Source organism: Miniopterus natalensis, chromosome 2 (genome assembly GCF_054644295.1).
Source record: "Miniopterus natalensis isolate mMinNat1 chromosome 2, mMinNat1.hap1, whole genome shotgun sequence".
Classification (NCBI taxonomy): Eukaryota; Metazoa; Chordata; class Mammalia; order Chiroptera; family Miniopteridae; genus Miniopterus; species Miniopterus natalensis.
The window spans coordinates 99,045,550-99,061,429 of record NC_142082.1 but is presented as its reverse complement, the minus strand read 5'-3'; the positions used below and the strand labels follow the sequence as shown (position 1 = coordinate 99,061,429).

Below are 15,880 nucleotides of genomic sequence, written 5' to 3'. Positions count from 1 at the left end.
TAAAGCTAGTTTTTCCTCATTTATATATATTTAGCATCCAATCTGGAATCTGACAAAAACCTACTTATCAGCCCATTAACCTATTTATAAGCATAAAGTATTTTTAAAGAAAAAACTTTGCCAGCCCTTATTTAAATGGTGTTGCTGAGTTATCAGAAACAAGATTAAAATATGTACGTACATAACAAAATCTTAAAATCTTAAGTGAAAGCCATTTAACTAATATTTAAAACCTCTGCAATTATTAGTTTATTAGTATCATCCAGGACTCAGATGTTCAGTATTCCTCCTGAAATTACATAAACAAATGCAAATGAAAAGATCCAAGTCAAAATTATATAACAAAACAGCACTCCATCACAAAAGCGTGTAAAATTACAAGAACGCTATTTTAAAACACTGGCACTGTAAGAGAATGTAAAAAACCACAAAATTGCCAAATTGTTTCCTAAACAGCTAAGTGGATAAACATGACCCTATCGAGTTTTGTAAAAATCAAGTTCAAATGAATTGGACAATTCAAACTGTGATACAAAGTTTGTCTTCTTCCTTCATGTCTATTTGATTCATAAAGGGGCAAACTAAAATTTGGAAAATATACTTGATTTTTAAATGTGGCATACAATTTTAAAAGTTGGCCCAATTAATTAAAAATACCTTTAATGGAGTAGTTTCCTAAGCAATCCATATTTAGATGAAAAGAAGACAGTCAGCACTTTTTTTTTCAGAGCCTTTGCCAGGACTAATGTCAACAAAAAACTTCATATGGCAGTCTTGTATTTTAAGCTCACGCTTTTGGGGATACAATCTCAGGTCTTTTTAAATGTGGGAACTGCAAACATAACTGCCATTACATGGTAATGGGAGTTTAAAAAATGTAGAGTCCTCATGTAAAGATTAGAACATATTTTTCTTAGTCCTTCAAGGACAGACTTTCAGAATGTTTGATTCTAATAATCCCATGCTGTGAGTAGAGTGGTTACTTTTCACTTTGTAAATGTAACTGGGCTATGTGAATTTTTATATCAACTGATCAAGATTTTTGCCTTTCAGTTATGGATGAAAACAGTCTAAATTCAACTCTCATTACCCTCATCACGAGTATGTAGGGTGTGTAGACAAAAGGTTTTTATCAGCTAACTATATGAAAGATAAACACTGTAATAAATCATATGATCCAAAATGGGAAAAAGCAAGACTAGCTTCCCCTCAAGAAGAAAAATTTCAGACCTATGAAAAGGACAACAATACTAATAAAAAAAATTGTATTTACTTAGAAGCATTCAGAATGTCAACAAAACAGCTGTAACTTTTTTTGCAATTACAGAGTGGTATTCAGTTAACAGAACAACAATTATTTTGTATAAGCTGCATCAGAGACAACTGAAGATGAAAAAACTACCATCCCCATATATAACTAATTTGTGCTGTGCACCAACAAGAACCTGCTTTAATTTCCATGCCAATTTACAACCCCCATACTGTACCAGGCAAGGTTAGTGGCTATTGAAAATACCACCAGGACAGGGCTATCTAAAGACACATTCGGTAGTGTGTTAACTATACAAAAAAAGACACTGTACAGTTTAAAAACAAATCTTACACAGCCTTACATTTCAATTTTTTTTTCTTTAAAAGGAGTGAGTTGTGTACAGGGGGGTTAAATGCTTTATAGACAAGAAAAAAAAAAAACTGCGCTAGAACCAACTTATTCATCATCATCATCTTCTTCTTCATCATCTTCTTCTTCATCTTCCTCCTCCTCCTCATCCTCTTCATCTTCCTCGTCTTCTTCCTCTTCCTTCTTTTTCTTGCTTTTTTCAGCCTTGACAACTCCCTTTTTGGCCGCATCGGGCTTTCCTTTAGCTCGGTATGCAGCAATATCCTTCCAAAATAAGAGGCAGGAGAAATTGGTAGGAAAGACAATACAGTTAAAGTAAGGGGAGAAATAAAAGTAACATGGGAAAACTTTATGAAAATCAAGATTCCAGTTATGCTAAAATACCACATATCTGAAAGACTCACTCTACCTCAACAAATAACCAAGACTTTGAAAAATGCATATAAAAACACGACGAGATGATTATAATTCATGGTCTAATATTTGCCATGTTATGGCTCACTGAAGTGAAATTATGCATCACATCCTAACTTTCCTTTATTGGAACTAGAATGTAGAGACTGATTAAAGGGTAGACACTGCCACCTTCTGAATGCAGAAAAGCACTCTACAGGTTTATTTTGCCAGACCCTAATCCATAGTAAGAAATTTTGTCTTTAAAAACAAAAAAAAGTAATTTGTCAAGTAAGCCATGCAATTAGATTAAGAAAACATCTAGAAATTAACACTTTTCCCCAGAATAGCTAAATAAGCTAAAATCTAACTTTAACATTTCAATTCAAAGTATAGGGGTTATAGATTTTTCTTCATATCAATTCATTATGCAGACACTACCTTTTTAACTTAAAATTGAGGTTTTTGGGGTTATCTAGAGAACATAAATGCTTCAAGGTATATTTATGAACACAATCTATATTATTTTGTCCATCCTATTTTTATGTTGTGTACCTGACCATTTAAAATAACTAATCATGACTCAAAGTAACTACCAAAATTTTAATATATTTGGAGATATTGGGGAATAACAAACCCAGACTAAATGTATGGCCTTTGCATGATAATACAAAGTAAAAAAAAAAAAAAAAATATGTAAAAAAATTACCACTATAATTAGATATTCTAGATAATTTGAAAGACAGAATAGGACTTAAGACAATAGCCAATGACATACTGAATATAGCTGTTATACTGAAATAAACAAAAACTACATTACACCTCAAACTTTTAGAAATCCCTAAGAAAATGGAAAATTAAGGTGAGGTACCAAGTATAACTTCCTAACACAAGGCATACCCTTTCCTCATTACACCAAGCAAATCCACACTCCTTACCTTTTCGTATTTCTCCTTCAGCTTAGCAGCCTTCTTTTCATAAGGCTGTTTGTCATCTGCAGCAGTGTTATTCCACATCTCTCCCAGCTTCTTTGCAACATCACCAATGGATAGGCCAGGATGCTCTCCTTTGATTTTTGGGCGATACTCAGAACAAAACAAGAAAAAGGCCGAACTACAAAGAGAAATTTCATTTTAGAATTTTAAGTTTACTATCAAATATGTATTGTATTGCTATTTAAAACTGCTTCTAATTTCTAGTATGCATTGGATAGGGTGCAAATATAATATGCTAATTACCCTTCAAAACCAAAGCTTGATTTACAATTTCACTCATGATGCTACTAGCTGAAAAGACACTATTAACACTAAAGTTCCAAAAAGACATTCTGCAAATTACTCTAAGTATTACAGATAAATATTTCTCGAGAAAAGACTCAAAATTACATTTAGAAATACACTGGGTGAAGAAAGCAAATGTCAAATTCCCACAGGAATTTTTCTCACAACACTTAAATCTACCAATGTGAACTACTATCAGCTAAGAAACTTTGCTTATACACTCCAAACCCACAAGGTGGCTTGCTGAATTTCTGCTTCTATTGCAAAGCACTTCTTGAAAGAAAAATGGCAAGATACTTACGGAGGCCTCTTGGGTGCATTGGGATCCTTGAATTTCTTTTTTGTTTCCCCTTTAGGAGGGATATAAGTTTTCATTTCTCTCTCATAACGGGCCTTGTCCGCCTTTGCCATGTCTTCAAATTTTCCTTTCTCTTTAGCAGACATGGTCTACAAAAGAATTATTTGTAAACTTAAGCTGGCAACAAAATTTTAATAAATTGTTTGTAGAAGAACAATTTATTTATTAAAATGAATAAAACCAGTGTCCTTTGTTATTGAGTAGCCTGTTCTAACATTACCACTCACATTATGCAAATAGCACAGAGGCTTTTTAAAACCCTAATTAGGAGGTGACTTTTTGGGTATGTTTTAAGCCCTCTTACCTTCCACCTCTCTGAGCACTTCTTAGAAAACTCTGAGAAGTTGACTGAAGCATCTGGGTGCTTCTTCTTGTGCTCCTCCCGGCAAGTTTGCACAAAGAAAGCATATGATGACATTTTGCCTCTTGGCTTCTTAGGATCTCCTTTGCCCATGTTTAATTACTTTCCTAAAAAAATAAATGTTTGATGTTAGCAATGAAACTATGACATTTCAGAGCACTTTAACTTCTTGGAGAGTGTATGAAAACTAAGGTACCGATTATTTAACACAGGAGTGACATCAACCTCTCATAATACCAAACCAAAAAATGGTAGTAACAGCCGATTCCAAGAGGCAACACCAAGCAGAAAACGGTCCGTCGGTGTGATCTCAAAAAGTAGACACAATGGTATACAGTATTTGTCACTCATGTGTCTGTTCAGAATGAATACCCAAAAGGTCATTTAAATTTTTTAAAATACACAAACCGTTTTAAATCAACAAGACCAAATGTCAGAAAACTAACGTGCCGACTTGTAGATTTGAAGGACCTAAGAGCCTGAGTAGTAAGCAGGCCCTTCCCAATAACGGGCCGAAACCACTAAAGTTTAGTGATTGCTTGAAAAATATTCGCTTGGCAGAAAGTTTGCTGGGAGAAGGGCGGGTGAGAAAGCTGCCACGCTTGGACCCAGGCTGGGGGTGGCAGTAGTATTTGTGCGGCTGCCACCGCACAGCGAGGCAGCTTGTTTCCTATCGGTTTGGCCCCGAGATGTGTTTCAGTTCTGACTAAACACGTCCGGTCTGAAGTTTCTCTGAGTAAACAAGGATGAGGGACAAAAGCCACTCCTGCTCGGGTTGACCCCCGCCCTCACCGGAGTATTTTTTTATCCGCGAAAGTTGGGGCGCCGCTTGGAGAGGGCTCCCAGCGCCGGGGCTCTGCACACCTTCCCGCCACTTGGCCCCAGGAGTCCGGGAGAAGCAGGCAGCGCGGGGAGCGGCGGCGCGGGCCCGGGGCCGCCACGTGCGCCCGCCGCCCCCATTTTGTCGGGCTCGCCGAGGGAGAAGCCCCGCTCGAAATGGGGGCTGGCTCCGCCCGCGGCCGCCGGCCCGGCGCGCACGGAATGGCCGCTGCGCGTCTTCCCCGCCTGCGCCGCCGCGAGGGCGAGCGCGAACATGGCTCCTTCCCTTTGTGTGTATGTGTGTGAGTGTGTGAGTGCGAGCGCGGGCGGGCGGGGTGCGCGGCGCGCTCTGGCGCACGCTCGGCCATTGCGGCCGGGGGGAGGGGCGGGGGGCGCGCGGCCGGACCCTCCCCTCCCCTCCCCCGCCCGCAGCCGCCGCCGCGCCCGTCTCCCTCCGCGGCCCGCGCGCCCGCCACCCCCGCACGGGAAACGCGGGGCTGGGAGCGGAGCGAGAAAAAAAAGTTACCTCGGAACTGCGCGCCCCGCTCCCCCGCCCGCCCGCCGCCTTGTTTTCTCCCCGCCGGCAGCGCCGGGCGAGTCAGCCATGTTCCAGCGGGCGCAGGGCGCCGCTCCCCCCTCCGCCGCGCCGCCGCCCGGGCGCAGGCCGCCGGGCCCACCGCGCTGCCCGCCCGGCGCCCGGCTCTGCGGCGGCCGAAGCAGCCCGAGGAGGCGCCGCCGCCCCCCGCGCACGGCGGCCGCCCGAACACTCGGCCCGGGGGCTGAAAACACGTTAAAAATGTTTTTAATAAAAAATTTTTTTTTGCGCCAGTCAGCGCGGACGCCGGCGGGTGGGCGGCGCGGGCGCGGGGCTGCGGCGCTCGGTGGCCCGGGCCGAGGTCCGGCGCGGGGCAGGGCTCGGCGCCCCAGGCTCGCTCCGTGCGCAGTTCCCCCCCGTCCCCCCTCATCCGCCTTTGTGTGGATCCCGACCCACCGCTCCCGGCCGCCGGATCCCGCCGCCGCGCGAGTCGGGCGCTGCCGGAGGCGCCCTCCCCGCCGCAGCGCTGCCCCGGACTCACCCTCAGCGAGCACACAGTCACCCAGTGCCCGTCCGGCTCGCACTTGCCCCGGCGCTGTCTCTATGGAGCTCAATGTACTGCAATGGCTGTGAGAGCGGGAGCCAGACGCAGCCTCCTCACTCTCTCCGCTCTGTAACATTACTCTCCAGCCAGCGCGCCTCCTATTGGCTACCGCCAACTCACGGGGCCCGCTCATTGGCCCGCTCCCTCCCATTGTCCTGACCAGAGCCCGTCGGCTATTGGCTGTCTCCGGGGACACGTCATCAAGGATTGAAACAGCGCGCAAATCTGAATGTGTGTGGATGCCGGGCAAGGAGGCTGAGGCGGGAGAGGCAGAGGCAGAGGCAGCAGCTGCTACGGGAAAGCGAGCTCTATGGTGTGTGTGCATGTGTCTAACCCAAGCCGGCCCCACGCCGGAGCGGCCGCCGGAGCGGCGCGGGCCTGACTTCTCCACCGGAGTCTCCAACTCCTCAGGCAAAACAGACACCCACAGGCCTCCCCCCCCCTCCCTACCCCAAACTCACTTGCAAAGCCGTTGAGATAAGAGACCCCAGAATTTTAGCAGATCTTCAAAAGTGAGGGCGACAGTCTGAGGTCGCGCCCCCTAAAAACTGGGGCTCCTGCCAGTGCGGAGGGGCGAAGGCACCAAGATTGAGGCCCCTCAACAGCACGTGGTTGCATTACACTAGATCTCTGCAAAGGCAGGGCTTTTCCTGTAAGAAAGTGACATGATCCGGCCGGGCGGTTTTAAAATGCCCCTTTTTCTGGGCTCGTAAACCGTAACGTCAGGCTCGCTGAGCAGCTGAAATCTTGACTCACAGTATAGGCATTCGGTTTCACCCTTTTTGTTGGTTTGATCGAGTTTCACACCGTGTCTAGAACTTTTTATTTAAATACAAAGCACTGTCTTAACTTCCTGGAAATCGAATAATTATTCCGTGTAATTAAAGCACAGCTATTTCGTTTTGATATGGGGCACTCCGGCAGGAAATGCTTGTGAGGGCCTGCTAGAATTAGCAAATTCATTAGAGACCACGTTTTTAACTGTTTGGCTATTTTATTTGACTTGGTGTGGATTACTGTTATAATCAAACGAATCCTTGTGATGCTATCTCCCCCTCCCATCACACCACTTAGTGCATCCATGTACCTGCTCTAGGATTACAGGAGCTGCAGGGATATGGTTACCTGAAGGACTAGATGGAGGCACAGAGTTGGTATGCCCAAATCCACAGACTGTGCTTTCCCTAGCTTACTAAACTGGCGTTTAGTAGTAAACCCATTTATTATGTCTGTAAAGAAAATGTGTTAGCTATATCAGCCAGTTTTGAAGACCATGCACATATATCAGTGCTTTATGAAACTATTATCTAGTCCTTAGTGGGAGCAGACCACACCCCTATTCAGTTATAACAGACTTCCCCTTTTTCACCCTCTAATGCCATGATCATACGTTTTTAAATCCATCAGCCAATTCCCCCTAATGTAATAGAGCAGTAATTTTCGACCTTTTTCATCTCAGGGCACACATAAACTAGTTACTAAAGTTCTGTAGCACACCAAAAAATATATTATCTTTTTTTGCTAATCTGACAAAAAATAGACATAATTTCGATTCATTCAAACCAGATGGCTCTTGTTGTGTTAGCTGATGTCTTTTTTATTTGACATTCTAAGGAAAAAGAGGTCAGTGCCCCTGACTATAGTCAGGTATTGCATGTTTTAAAAATTCTTGCAGCACACCAGTTGAAAATTGATGTAATAGATCCAAGTTTAATCACTTTATTATGATCTTTTTATTTCTTATATCCACTCTACACATCCATAACCCAAAGTATTTGCTTTAATTTATTAAGGTGTTTGAGAATCAGCTTAGATAACCTTCCCTGACCTATGATTTTAATGTTTATTCCTTTTTTAAAATACATGATTGGTCTCAGGGGTTATAGTGTTGATGAATGAATAATACACAACACATGCACACGAAAAAGTGTATATAATATCAAAGAATATATAAACTAGTATAATGCACACTCAGTGTAAAAAGTAAACATCTAAAGTTAATTCATATTCTTTTCATACGTATTTACCCTTATCTACTTCACTTTACTAATCATGCTTTATTTAAATCTAAATATTTATTTCATTTGTTTTACTATTTTGATGCCCATATTACAAAATATTCATGACACTGACTATTTTTATTTATCTTTGTTGTTGAAAGTATTACAGATGCCCCCTTTTTTCCCCCCACTGACCCTTTCCACCTCACTCCCACCCCCTCCTTAGGTCTTCACCTTACTATTGCCTGTGCTAATGGGTTATGGTGATGCATATATACATAAAAGTTCTTTGGTTAATCTCTTCCCACCCCTCCCCCTTCCCTCTGAGATTCGTTGGCTGACACTTTAAATGACATCAAAATTTGACTATTATTTAAAGATAGCACACTATCAATATTTTCCGCAAGCAGTGTTGGATTTGCACTGGCCCAACCACACACTTTTACCAATTATCTATAATAGCTTACTCCTGCCAGGGTAAGTTTATGGTCACAGAACAACATGAGAGCAGTGGACCCACACAGGTTTCTATTTCAGCAGGATAGTACGGTGAGTAATAGACAACTGGATTTGAATAGACCTGAGTTCAAATCCCAGCTCTGCTACTTACTAGCTGTATGATCTTAAGCAAGTTTTTTTAAACCTCTTTGTGCTTCAGTTCTCCCAACTATAAAGTGGAGGCAATCACAGAGTTGTTGTAAAGATTAAACTTTTTTTTCAAAGGTTTAAAATTGTCATGCAGATCCCTTCAAACCCATGACTTAGAAAACCTCGGATGCAGTTAACATTGAGTTTTTCCTCATACTTTAATTTTATATGAGGGCAGTGGTTGCAACACTAATTAAACTTTTTTGTTTTTAAATTCTGGCCTCAAATAGCACTCATCTTCATCCAATCTAGTGATGGTGCTTTTATTTATTCCCAAGTGTAACAGAGGCCATGTCAGAGAGAATATAAAAACCTACACTTATAGGCACAATGTTTCTCATATTTGTTTTTCCAAGATATAGGCAAAGAGGGATATAAAAAGGAAAGAAACTTTTAAGTAAACCCAACAACTTCTAGCTCTAATCCTGCAACCTTGACATTCACTTATTTACATTAGACCCTTTTCTTCTTCACAATGAATCATTAGCCACAAATTTGGCATATATTTTACTTTAGAGTTATTGGATGTTTTATCCCAAATTACAGCGTTGTCTAATTAAAAAAGCCTGAACACTTTCTCCCATGCCCATTTTAGCCAAATGAATTACAAATCTTCATTAATAAAGTTTATGTCCTTCCTGAAGCCTGCCTTGAACCCCCTATGGGGTAGGTGAAGTGCCTCTCTTCTGTGATCCCATAATATTTTGTATATTGATTACTGTGTTCACAATTGTAATTATCCAGTTCTGTCTGCTTGTCCTACTGCACTGCACCCGTTATAGGCAGGGACCCTCTCTTATCTAGCAGGGTGCTTGGCCTATAGTGGGCACTTAATAAAGTCTTTTGAATAAATGAGTTAATAGCTGAAAAAGCACTTACAGAAAATTATTGTTTTAATCTTCCTCTTCCATCTTTGGAGATAAATATTTGGGTCTCTAAATCAAAAGGTAGGGACCTAGAATAATAATAAGTAATGTTAGGATGCTAAAGTTGAAGATAGATTCCAATTGCACCTCATTCTATATTTGAGAGGATCTCAAATATAGACAAACACTAAATTTTTAGAATTTACCAGTTCTCAACTAGGCCAAGGTTATTCCTTGTTGGATAGAGTGAACTACAGCAAGCCAAATACAAATTTATCACAAAAACTGCCAGAATGTCTGCCCAAAGGTTGCTTCCAACAGGCCATTGAAACTTAACTCTAACGTAAAATACAAAACACAGACAGGAGGCTGTAAGTCTTTGGCTGAAGGATACTGATTCCTCCCAGTACAATTAATTCTGAAGTCTAGCTATGTGAATTCTCTTGTTTCTCCTTCTCAAAAAGGGCCAGTTTCTGAAAAAGACAGAAACAGTAAACCAAAGTGTCTGATGAGGGAACTATACGTAAACCCTTTTCTCTTTCTTTCCTTCCTTCCCTTTCTTCTGTCTCTCTCTCTCCCTCCTCCACCCCCCTCCCTCCTTCCCTCCCTCCCTCCCTCCCTTTTTAGGGTGCTGAAAATAAAGGAGAGAGGAATTCAGGAAAAGAAAAGAGCACAGGTATGTGAACTCTGGACTACAAGGTAGGACACTGAGTTCCAACCCTCCGATCCACTACCCATGGACTTCTGGTAGCCACTAAGGTCAGTGCTCCTTGTCCCCAGCTCTTGGGGCTATGATACTTTATCTAACTTGCAAGGATATTACAGAACCAAATGGACAGGCGCCAGAGGTGGAGGGCAGAGAGGTGGTGTTCTACTTGTCAGTATGTGGAGAAGGGGAACTTTGTCCTGAGCTGCTTAAGTGCTTCTGATTGAGCCTCCGTTTTCTGTCTGAATGTGACTTACAGGTGGGCAAATAAGGGCCTTCAGCGGTGGGCAGCATTGATGACGGAGGCAGAGAAAATAGTACAGAAGCTATTTTATATCAATAATTTCTCTAGAATTGGAACATTTCACTGGTGAATAAAGAAGAAGTATCATACCCTTTCTTAATCAGATGCCTATTCTCTAGTTAGTCAAAGAATGATACAAAGAGGGGAAAACTCATTAGTAAAATATTTTATAAAACGATTTAAATTCAGAAAAGATGACTATTTTAGGTCTTGATCTCAAAAACCATATAACATACCTAATTCAACTGCCTTATTAAAAATGCCATAAACCTTAAAAATAAGTATCTAAACACACCTATGAGATTGGCTATAATAAAAAAGACATATAATGGCAAGTGTGGGCGAGGATATGGAGAAATCGGAACCATCGGGCACTGTTGATGGAAATGTAAGACGGTGCAGCCACTTTGGAAACCAGTTTGACAGTTCCTACAAACATTAAACATAGAGTTCCATATGAATTACCCAGCAACTCTACTGCTAGGTATGTACCCAAGAGAAACAGAAGCATGTCCACACAAAAACTTGTACATGAATGTTCATAGCAGCATTATTTGTAACAAACAGTGGAAACCACCCAAATGCCCACATTACGATGTGGATGAAGCTTTGAAACACTGTGCTAAGTGCAAGAAGCCAACCATAAAAGACCACATATTGTATGCTCCATTTGCATGAAATGTCCAGAACAGGAACATTTATAAAGTAGAAAGATATTAGTATTGGCCAGGGGGAGGGAGAGTGACTGCTAACGGGTGTGGGGCTTCCTTTAGGTGGATGAATGGTTGCACAACCCTGTGAACATACCAAACATCACTGAGTTGTATGTATGTGAAGTATATCTCAATAAAGCTGTTTTTAAAGAAAGGAATAAATATTTTACGTGTGGTTTTGATTAACCAAACAAACGGAAAGTGATGATAGAACATGACCTACCTGCCAGTTAAGCCCAATACTTTCTCGTGGTCCATGGTGTTTAACGCCATCTGAAAGTGATGGCATTCCTCTTCACTAGGTAGACATTCCATGTATTATTGGAGTTACATATTCTGTGGTTAAAATGTATTAAAAGAGCACTTTCAACGGTACCTTGGGAGGTTTTTCTTGAGAGCCTGGGTTGGCTGTAGTAAGTCAGCTGAACCATGAAAGGTTAGGTCAGACAGTACTCACTGGCAGGACTCTGGCCTTATCTGACACAAAGATGTTTCACGTGGACAACACCATGTTTTTAAAAGTTGGAGTTTTTCACATTAAAAAAAAATCCAGATATTTGGTTTTTGAAAAATCAGAAATTTAAAAACTTGAATCCACATTTTGGAGTGAACAGGTGCTGCCTCCCTCAAAGGTGGTATTTGTTCTGTAATTTGCTGCAGTCCCCATCATTCCCTAGTCATTCTACCTGACTGACCCACTCGTGTCACCTGCCTGGATCCTGTAGTTGGGTCCTTAATATTTTGTAACTGTGACCTGTGATTCTGAGTTTTTTGTCACCAGAGATTCCTTTCATAGGAAACATGTATTATCACACAGAACACAGAGTGGGAAACTGAACTGGAAGGGTCCTTTAAATGAGCAGAACCATTTTGGTGACAGGTAGCATGTACTCTTGATGAGAAATAGAGAATCTGGCTGCGCTGCATAGGATGTCTTATGGCTCAGGCAAAAGACTAGAAAAGAAGCTTTATTTACCATGTGTCTCTTATGTGCTGAGCACTATATATAGATTATTTCATTTAATTTATACAGTGATCCTATTGGCCAGGATACTCTCTCTCTTTTACAAATAATGCTAAGGAGGCTCAGAGACATCAGTGAGATTGTCCAGGGTAACACAGCTAGTGTGAGAGAGCAAAAATATTGACCCAGTTCTGACTCTGAAGCTAAAGTTTTCTCCACTAGGCCACATCACCTTCCAGTTATTAGCCTTGCTAATAAAGCGAACACTGATGACATTTCCCACCTAAGCATACCTCATATTCTCGTGGGAGTCTTGACACAAGTTCACAGACTTGCTTCCAAGGTTTTAGAATATGACCCATACACGTTGCAGATATAAAATTTGAAAAAAGTTTCAGGAAACCATACATTATTGTGATGGGAATCTGATTTTTTCCCCCCCTTCAAATCAACCATAATTTTACTTCCAAACCCACCTATGGGCCTTGCCTTTAGCAAAACACTACAGTAAATAAGCCCCGTTTCCCATTAAGGGTGATATCCACCCTAACTGACAAGTACTGGTGCTGCAGGCTGATTGGACAAGACTGAAGAGAGGAGCAGATCAGGAGAGGTGCCCAGCATCCAGGACTTGCAGCCAGATCTCCCCAGCACACCCAATGAGGTTGGTGCCAAGATTGTGGGACTGTCCCAGAGACAGACTCTGGAGACAGGAAAGAAGAGTGACACTCTCTGCCAGGGACACCTCAGAAAAAATGGGCATTCCAGCCGGAGACCCAGGAAATGTAAAGAAGATGACTACAAATCCTGAGGCCTAGGAGAGAAATCCTAGCAGACTTTGTAAATACCTTCTTCACCTAGGTAAGGCTCTCCCCACCTCAGATTTGCCAGTGTGGAGGTGGACCCATTGGGAAGACGGCCTCATATCCCAAGGGTCCAGGGCTTTTGTTTAAAAAACAACAACACTGAGCACCCAAAATGGCTTGTGGAGCTAAATAGAAGGGGACTGCCAACCCATACCTGCTGTTCAGAATAATAAAAAATCAACAACAAAGACCATTTAGGCTTTTTCTGAAAGGTTGCTGTTGATCCTTGTTCTAAGGTTTCCTTTTGACTTCCAAAGACAAAAATAAGGCACTAAGACGGAGATAGCAGGATTTAGTATATTAACATAAGCACTACCAGCAAATTGAGACTTCTATTTAGAAATGAACTCTGCTTTAGAAACATTCATGGCATTTGATCAGTGATTTTCCTTCTGGAAATATTTAGAAAATAATAACCAGAAATAAGTAAAAACACAAAGATTTGAATATTAATTGCAGCATTATCGATAATGTGGAAACAATCTAGATGTTCAATGAAAGGGGCTTGGTTAAATAAATTTTGGTCCATACTTATAATGCATTACTATTATGCAACTATCAAATTGTTATGAATACTAAATTTAATGCCATGTGAAAATATAATATCATGACCAAAACAATTTCAGAAGGATTCCCTGGTTTAAAAAAAAAAGTGTGTATGTGAATCCAAAAAGACTGGAAGGATATACTTGAAAATATTAATAGTATCATTTCTGCTGAAAAGTAATCGTTTACTCCTCATACTCTTCAATATTTCCTCAGTTTTGGACAATCAATTTATATTATTTCTATAATTAGAAAAAAACCCTCCAATTTGGGGGGGGGGGGATGTAGCTATCATCTCTCTTGCACTTTTTAAAAAATTTAACTTATTGGGGTAATACTGGTTAATAAATGATATAAGTTTCAAGTGCACAATTCTATATAAAAAACTCAAATTTTTTAAGAGAAGAAATTTATTAATAAAAGACTCAAAGATTCAGATCATTTTTAAAAATTCAGACTTTAGCCCAGCCGGCACGGCCCATCAGTTGAATGTCGACCGACCTATGATCTAGGAGATCTGAGTTTGATTCCTGGCCAGGGCACATGCCTGGATTTCGTGCTCAATCCCCAGTGGGGGGCATGTAGGAGGCAGCCAATCAATGACTCTATCTCATCACTGATGCTTCTATGTCTCTCTCCCTCTCCCTTCCTCTCTCTGAAATCAATAAAAATATATTTTTTTAAATCTTAAAAAAAATTCAGACTTTATTACTCTAGAAACTCTTCATCTATAAAGATCATGCATATTTATTCTAGCCCTAAAGTCACCAAGGCATTTCCAAGGTGACTGCCCTGATAACATAAATCAGAATCTAGTAACTGTCTATTTGAAAACTTTTACCTCTCATCTCTACTGATGTGTCTTCTTTAATAGCTATTCCTTCTTTCCCCAGAACTCGGTCCCGAATCATCTTCTCTTTGCTTCTAGGCTCTCTTAGAGACCTCAGTGACCAACTCCCCGTGGAGTTTTCACCTTTGTCTCTATGTAAATGACCCTACGTTTCCCTTTCAGTCTTAGGCTCTATTCTGACCCCAACACTTACCAGTTTCTCTGTCTTGCCAGTTTGCTGTTAAACCACACCTCTTTCCAATTTCCTTCCTTGCCAGCTTCCCACACTGGCTCCAGTTCTAAGAGTCTGATTCCCCTTCTTTTCTCTAACATCAAATTTATAACACCTATGTCACACTACTTTTTAATCATTTTCTTTTACTGTTTTCCCCCAACTCTATTCTGCTATTTATTATTTTGTGGTTTAGAATGAAGGCTTTGGAACGAGACATTCATAGGTTAAGATCCTGGCCCTGGCACTAGCTAGCTGTGACACCTTGGGCAAAGTGAATTAACTTCTCTGAGCCACAGCTGTTTCTGTAAAATGTATAGTACCCTTCCAAAGAGGAACTGTGAGTTTAAAGTAGCTCATAACAGAGCTGAACCTAGTATGTAAATTGCTTCAAACACTGTAAATGATCAACCAATGTTGGCTGTTTATTTTAGATTCCTTTAAAAATTGGTATTAATATTTTCTTAATGCACCAGAATCAACTACTTAAAAACTTGCCATATAATTTCAATGTTGTTCCAAATTAACTATAATATCCTTACCTGGCCTTCAGGACCCTCTGTAATAAGGCAAAATTTCTCTCTTGCTTTCCCTCCCCACCATTCTCCTAATTTCCAATCAAACTGGACCTTGTACTGTCCTATCTTCGAGCTTCTGGCCACACTGTTTCTTTTGGTTGTAGTGTCCTTCCCCCACCTCTGCTGCTAAAATCCAACCTATCCTTTAAAAACTTCCCAAACTTTATTAATTCTCCACTTGATGAGAATTCATTTTTGAATTCTGTTGCTTTAGGTTGTACCTTTCTAATGGCTTTTATAGTGTTATATGACAACAATATATTATTATGTATTTTATAGCCTATTTAAATATATTACATATTATATTGTCTCACTCATCTTTGTTTCTCCAGCACTCACTCATTATAGGTACTCAATGAATGTTAGTGGAACGTGAAGCTCACGTTTAATTTTCTGCCCACACCTATCACATTGTTGATACTCAGTTTTAATACCCTATGTCCAGAATTCCCTTCCTTTCATGGATTTAATTACATTCTAGTATGCTCACTTTAGGGACATGGAGCAAAACATATGGTCACGTTATCATTTTTGTTGGTCAAAATCAGTTGATACTGGCAACTTCATGTGGTTCAGTTCTGTTTAGGTTGGCCCCTGTCCTGTTGTCTTTGGGCAATGTTTTTATGATCAATTGTTTTAATAAATTTTCTTTATTGC

The 15,880-nt window shown here is 40.9% G+C and overlaps 1 protein-coding gene across 1 annotated transcript; it reads right to left on the bottom strand.

Moving 5' to 3' along the window:
• Positions 1-225: 225 nt before the first annotated feature.
• On the bottom strand, positions 226-6,024 carry HMGB1 (high mobility group box 1). The gene is made up of 5 exons (XM_016213579.2): positions 5,909-6,024; positions 3,957-4,120; positions 3,596-3,741; positions 2,953-3,127; positions 226-1,885 (listed from the first exon to the last, which is right to left on the bottom strand). Exons 2-5 carry the CDS (start codon positions 4,104-4,106, stop codon positions 1,709-1,711), a joined length of 648 nt encoding a protein of 215 aa, XP_016069065.1. The 5' UTR covers positions 4,107-4,120; positions 5,909-6,024; the 3' UTR covers positions 226-1,708.
• Positions 6,025-15,880: the final 9,856 nt, after the last annotated feature.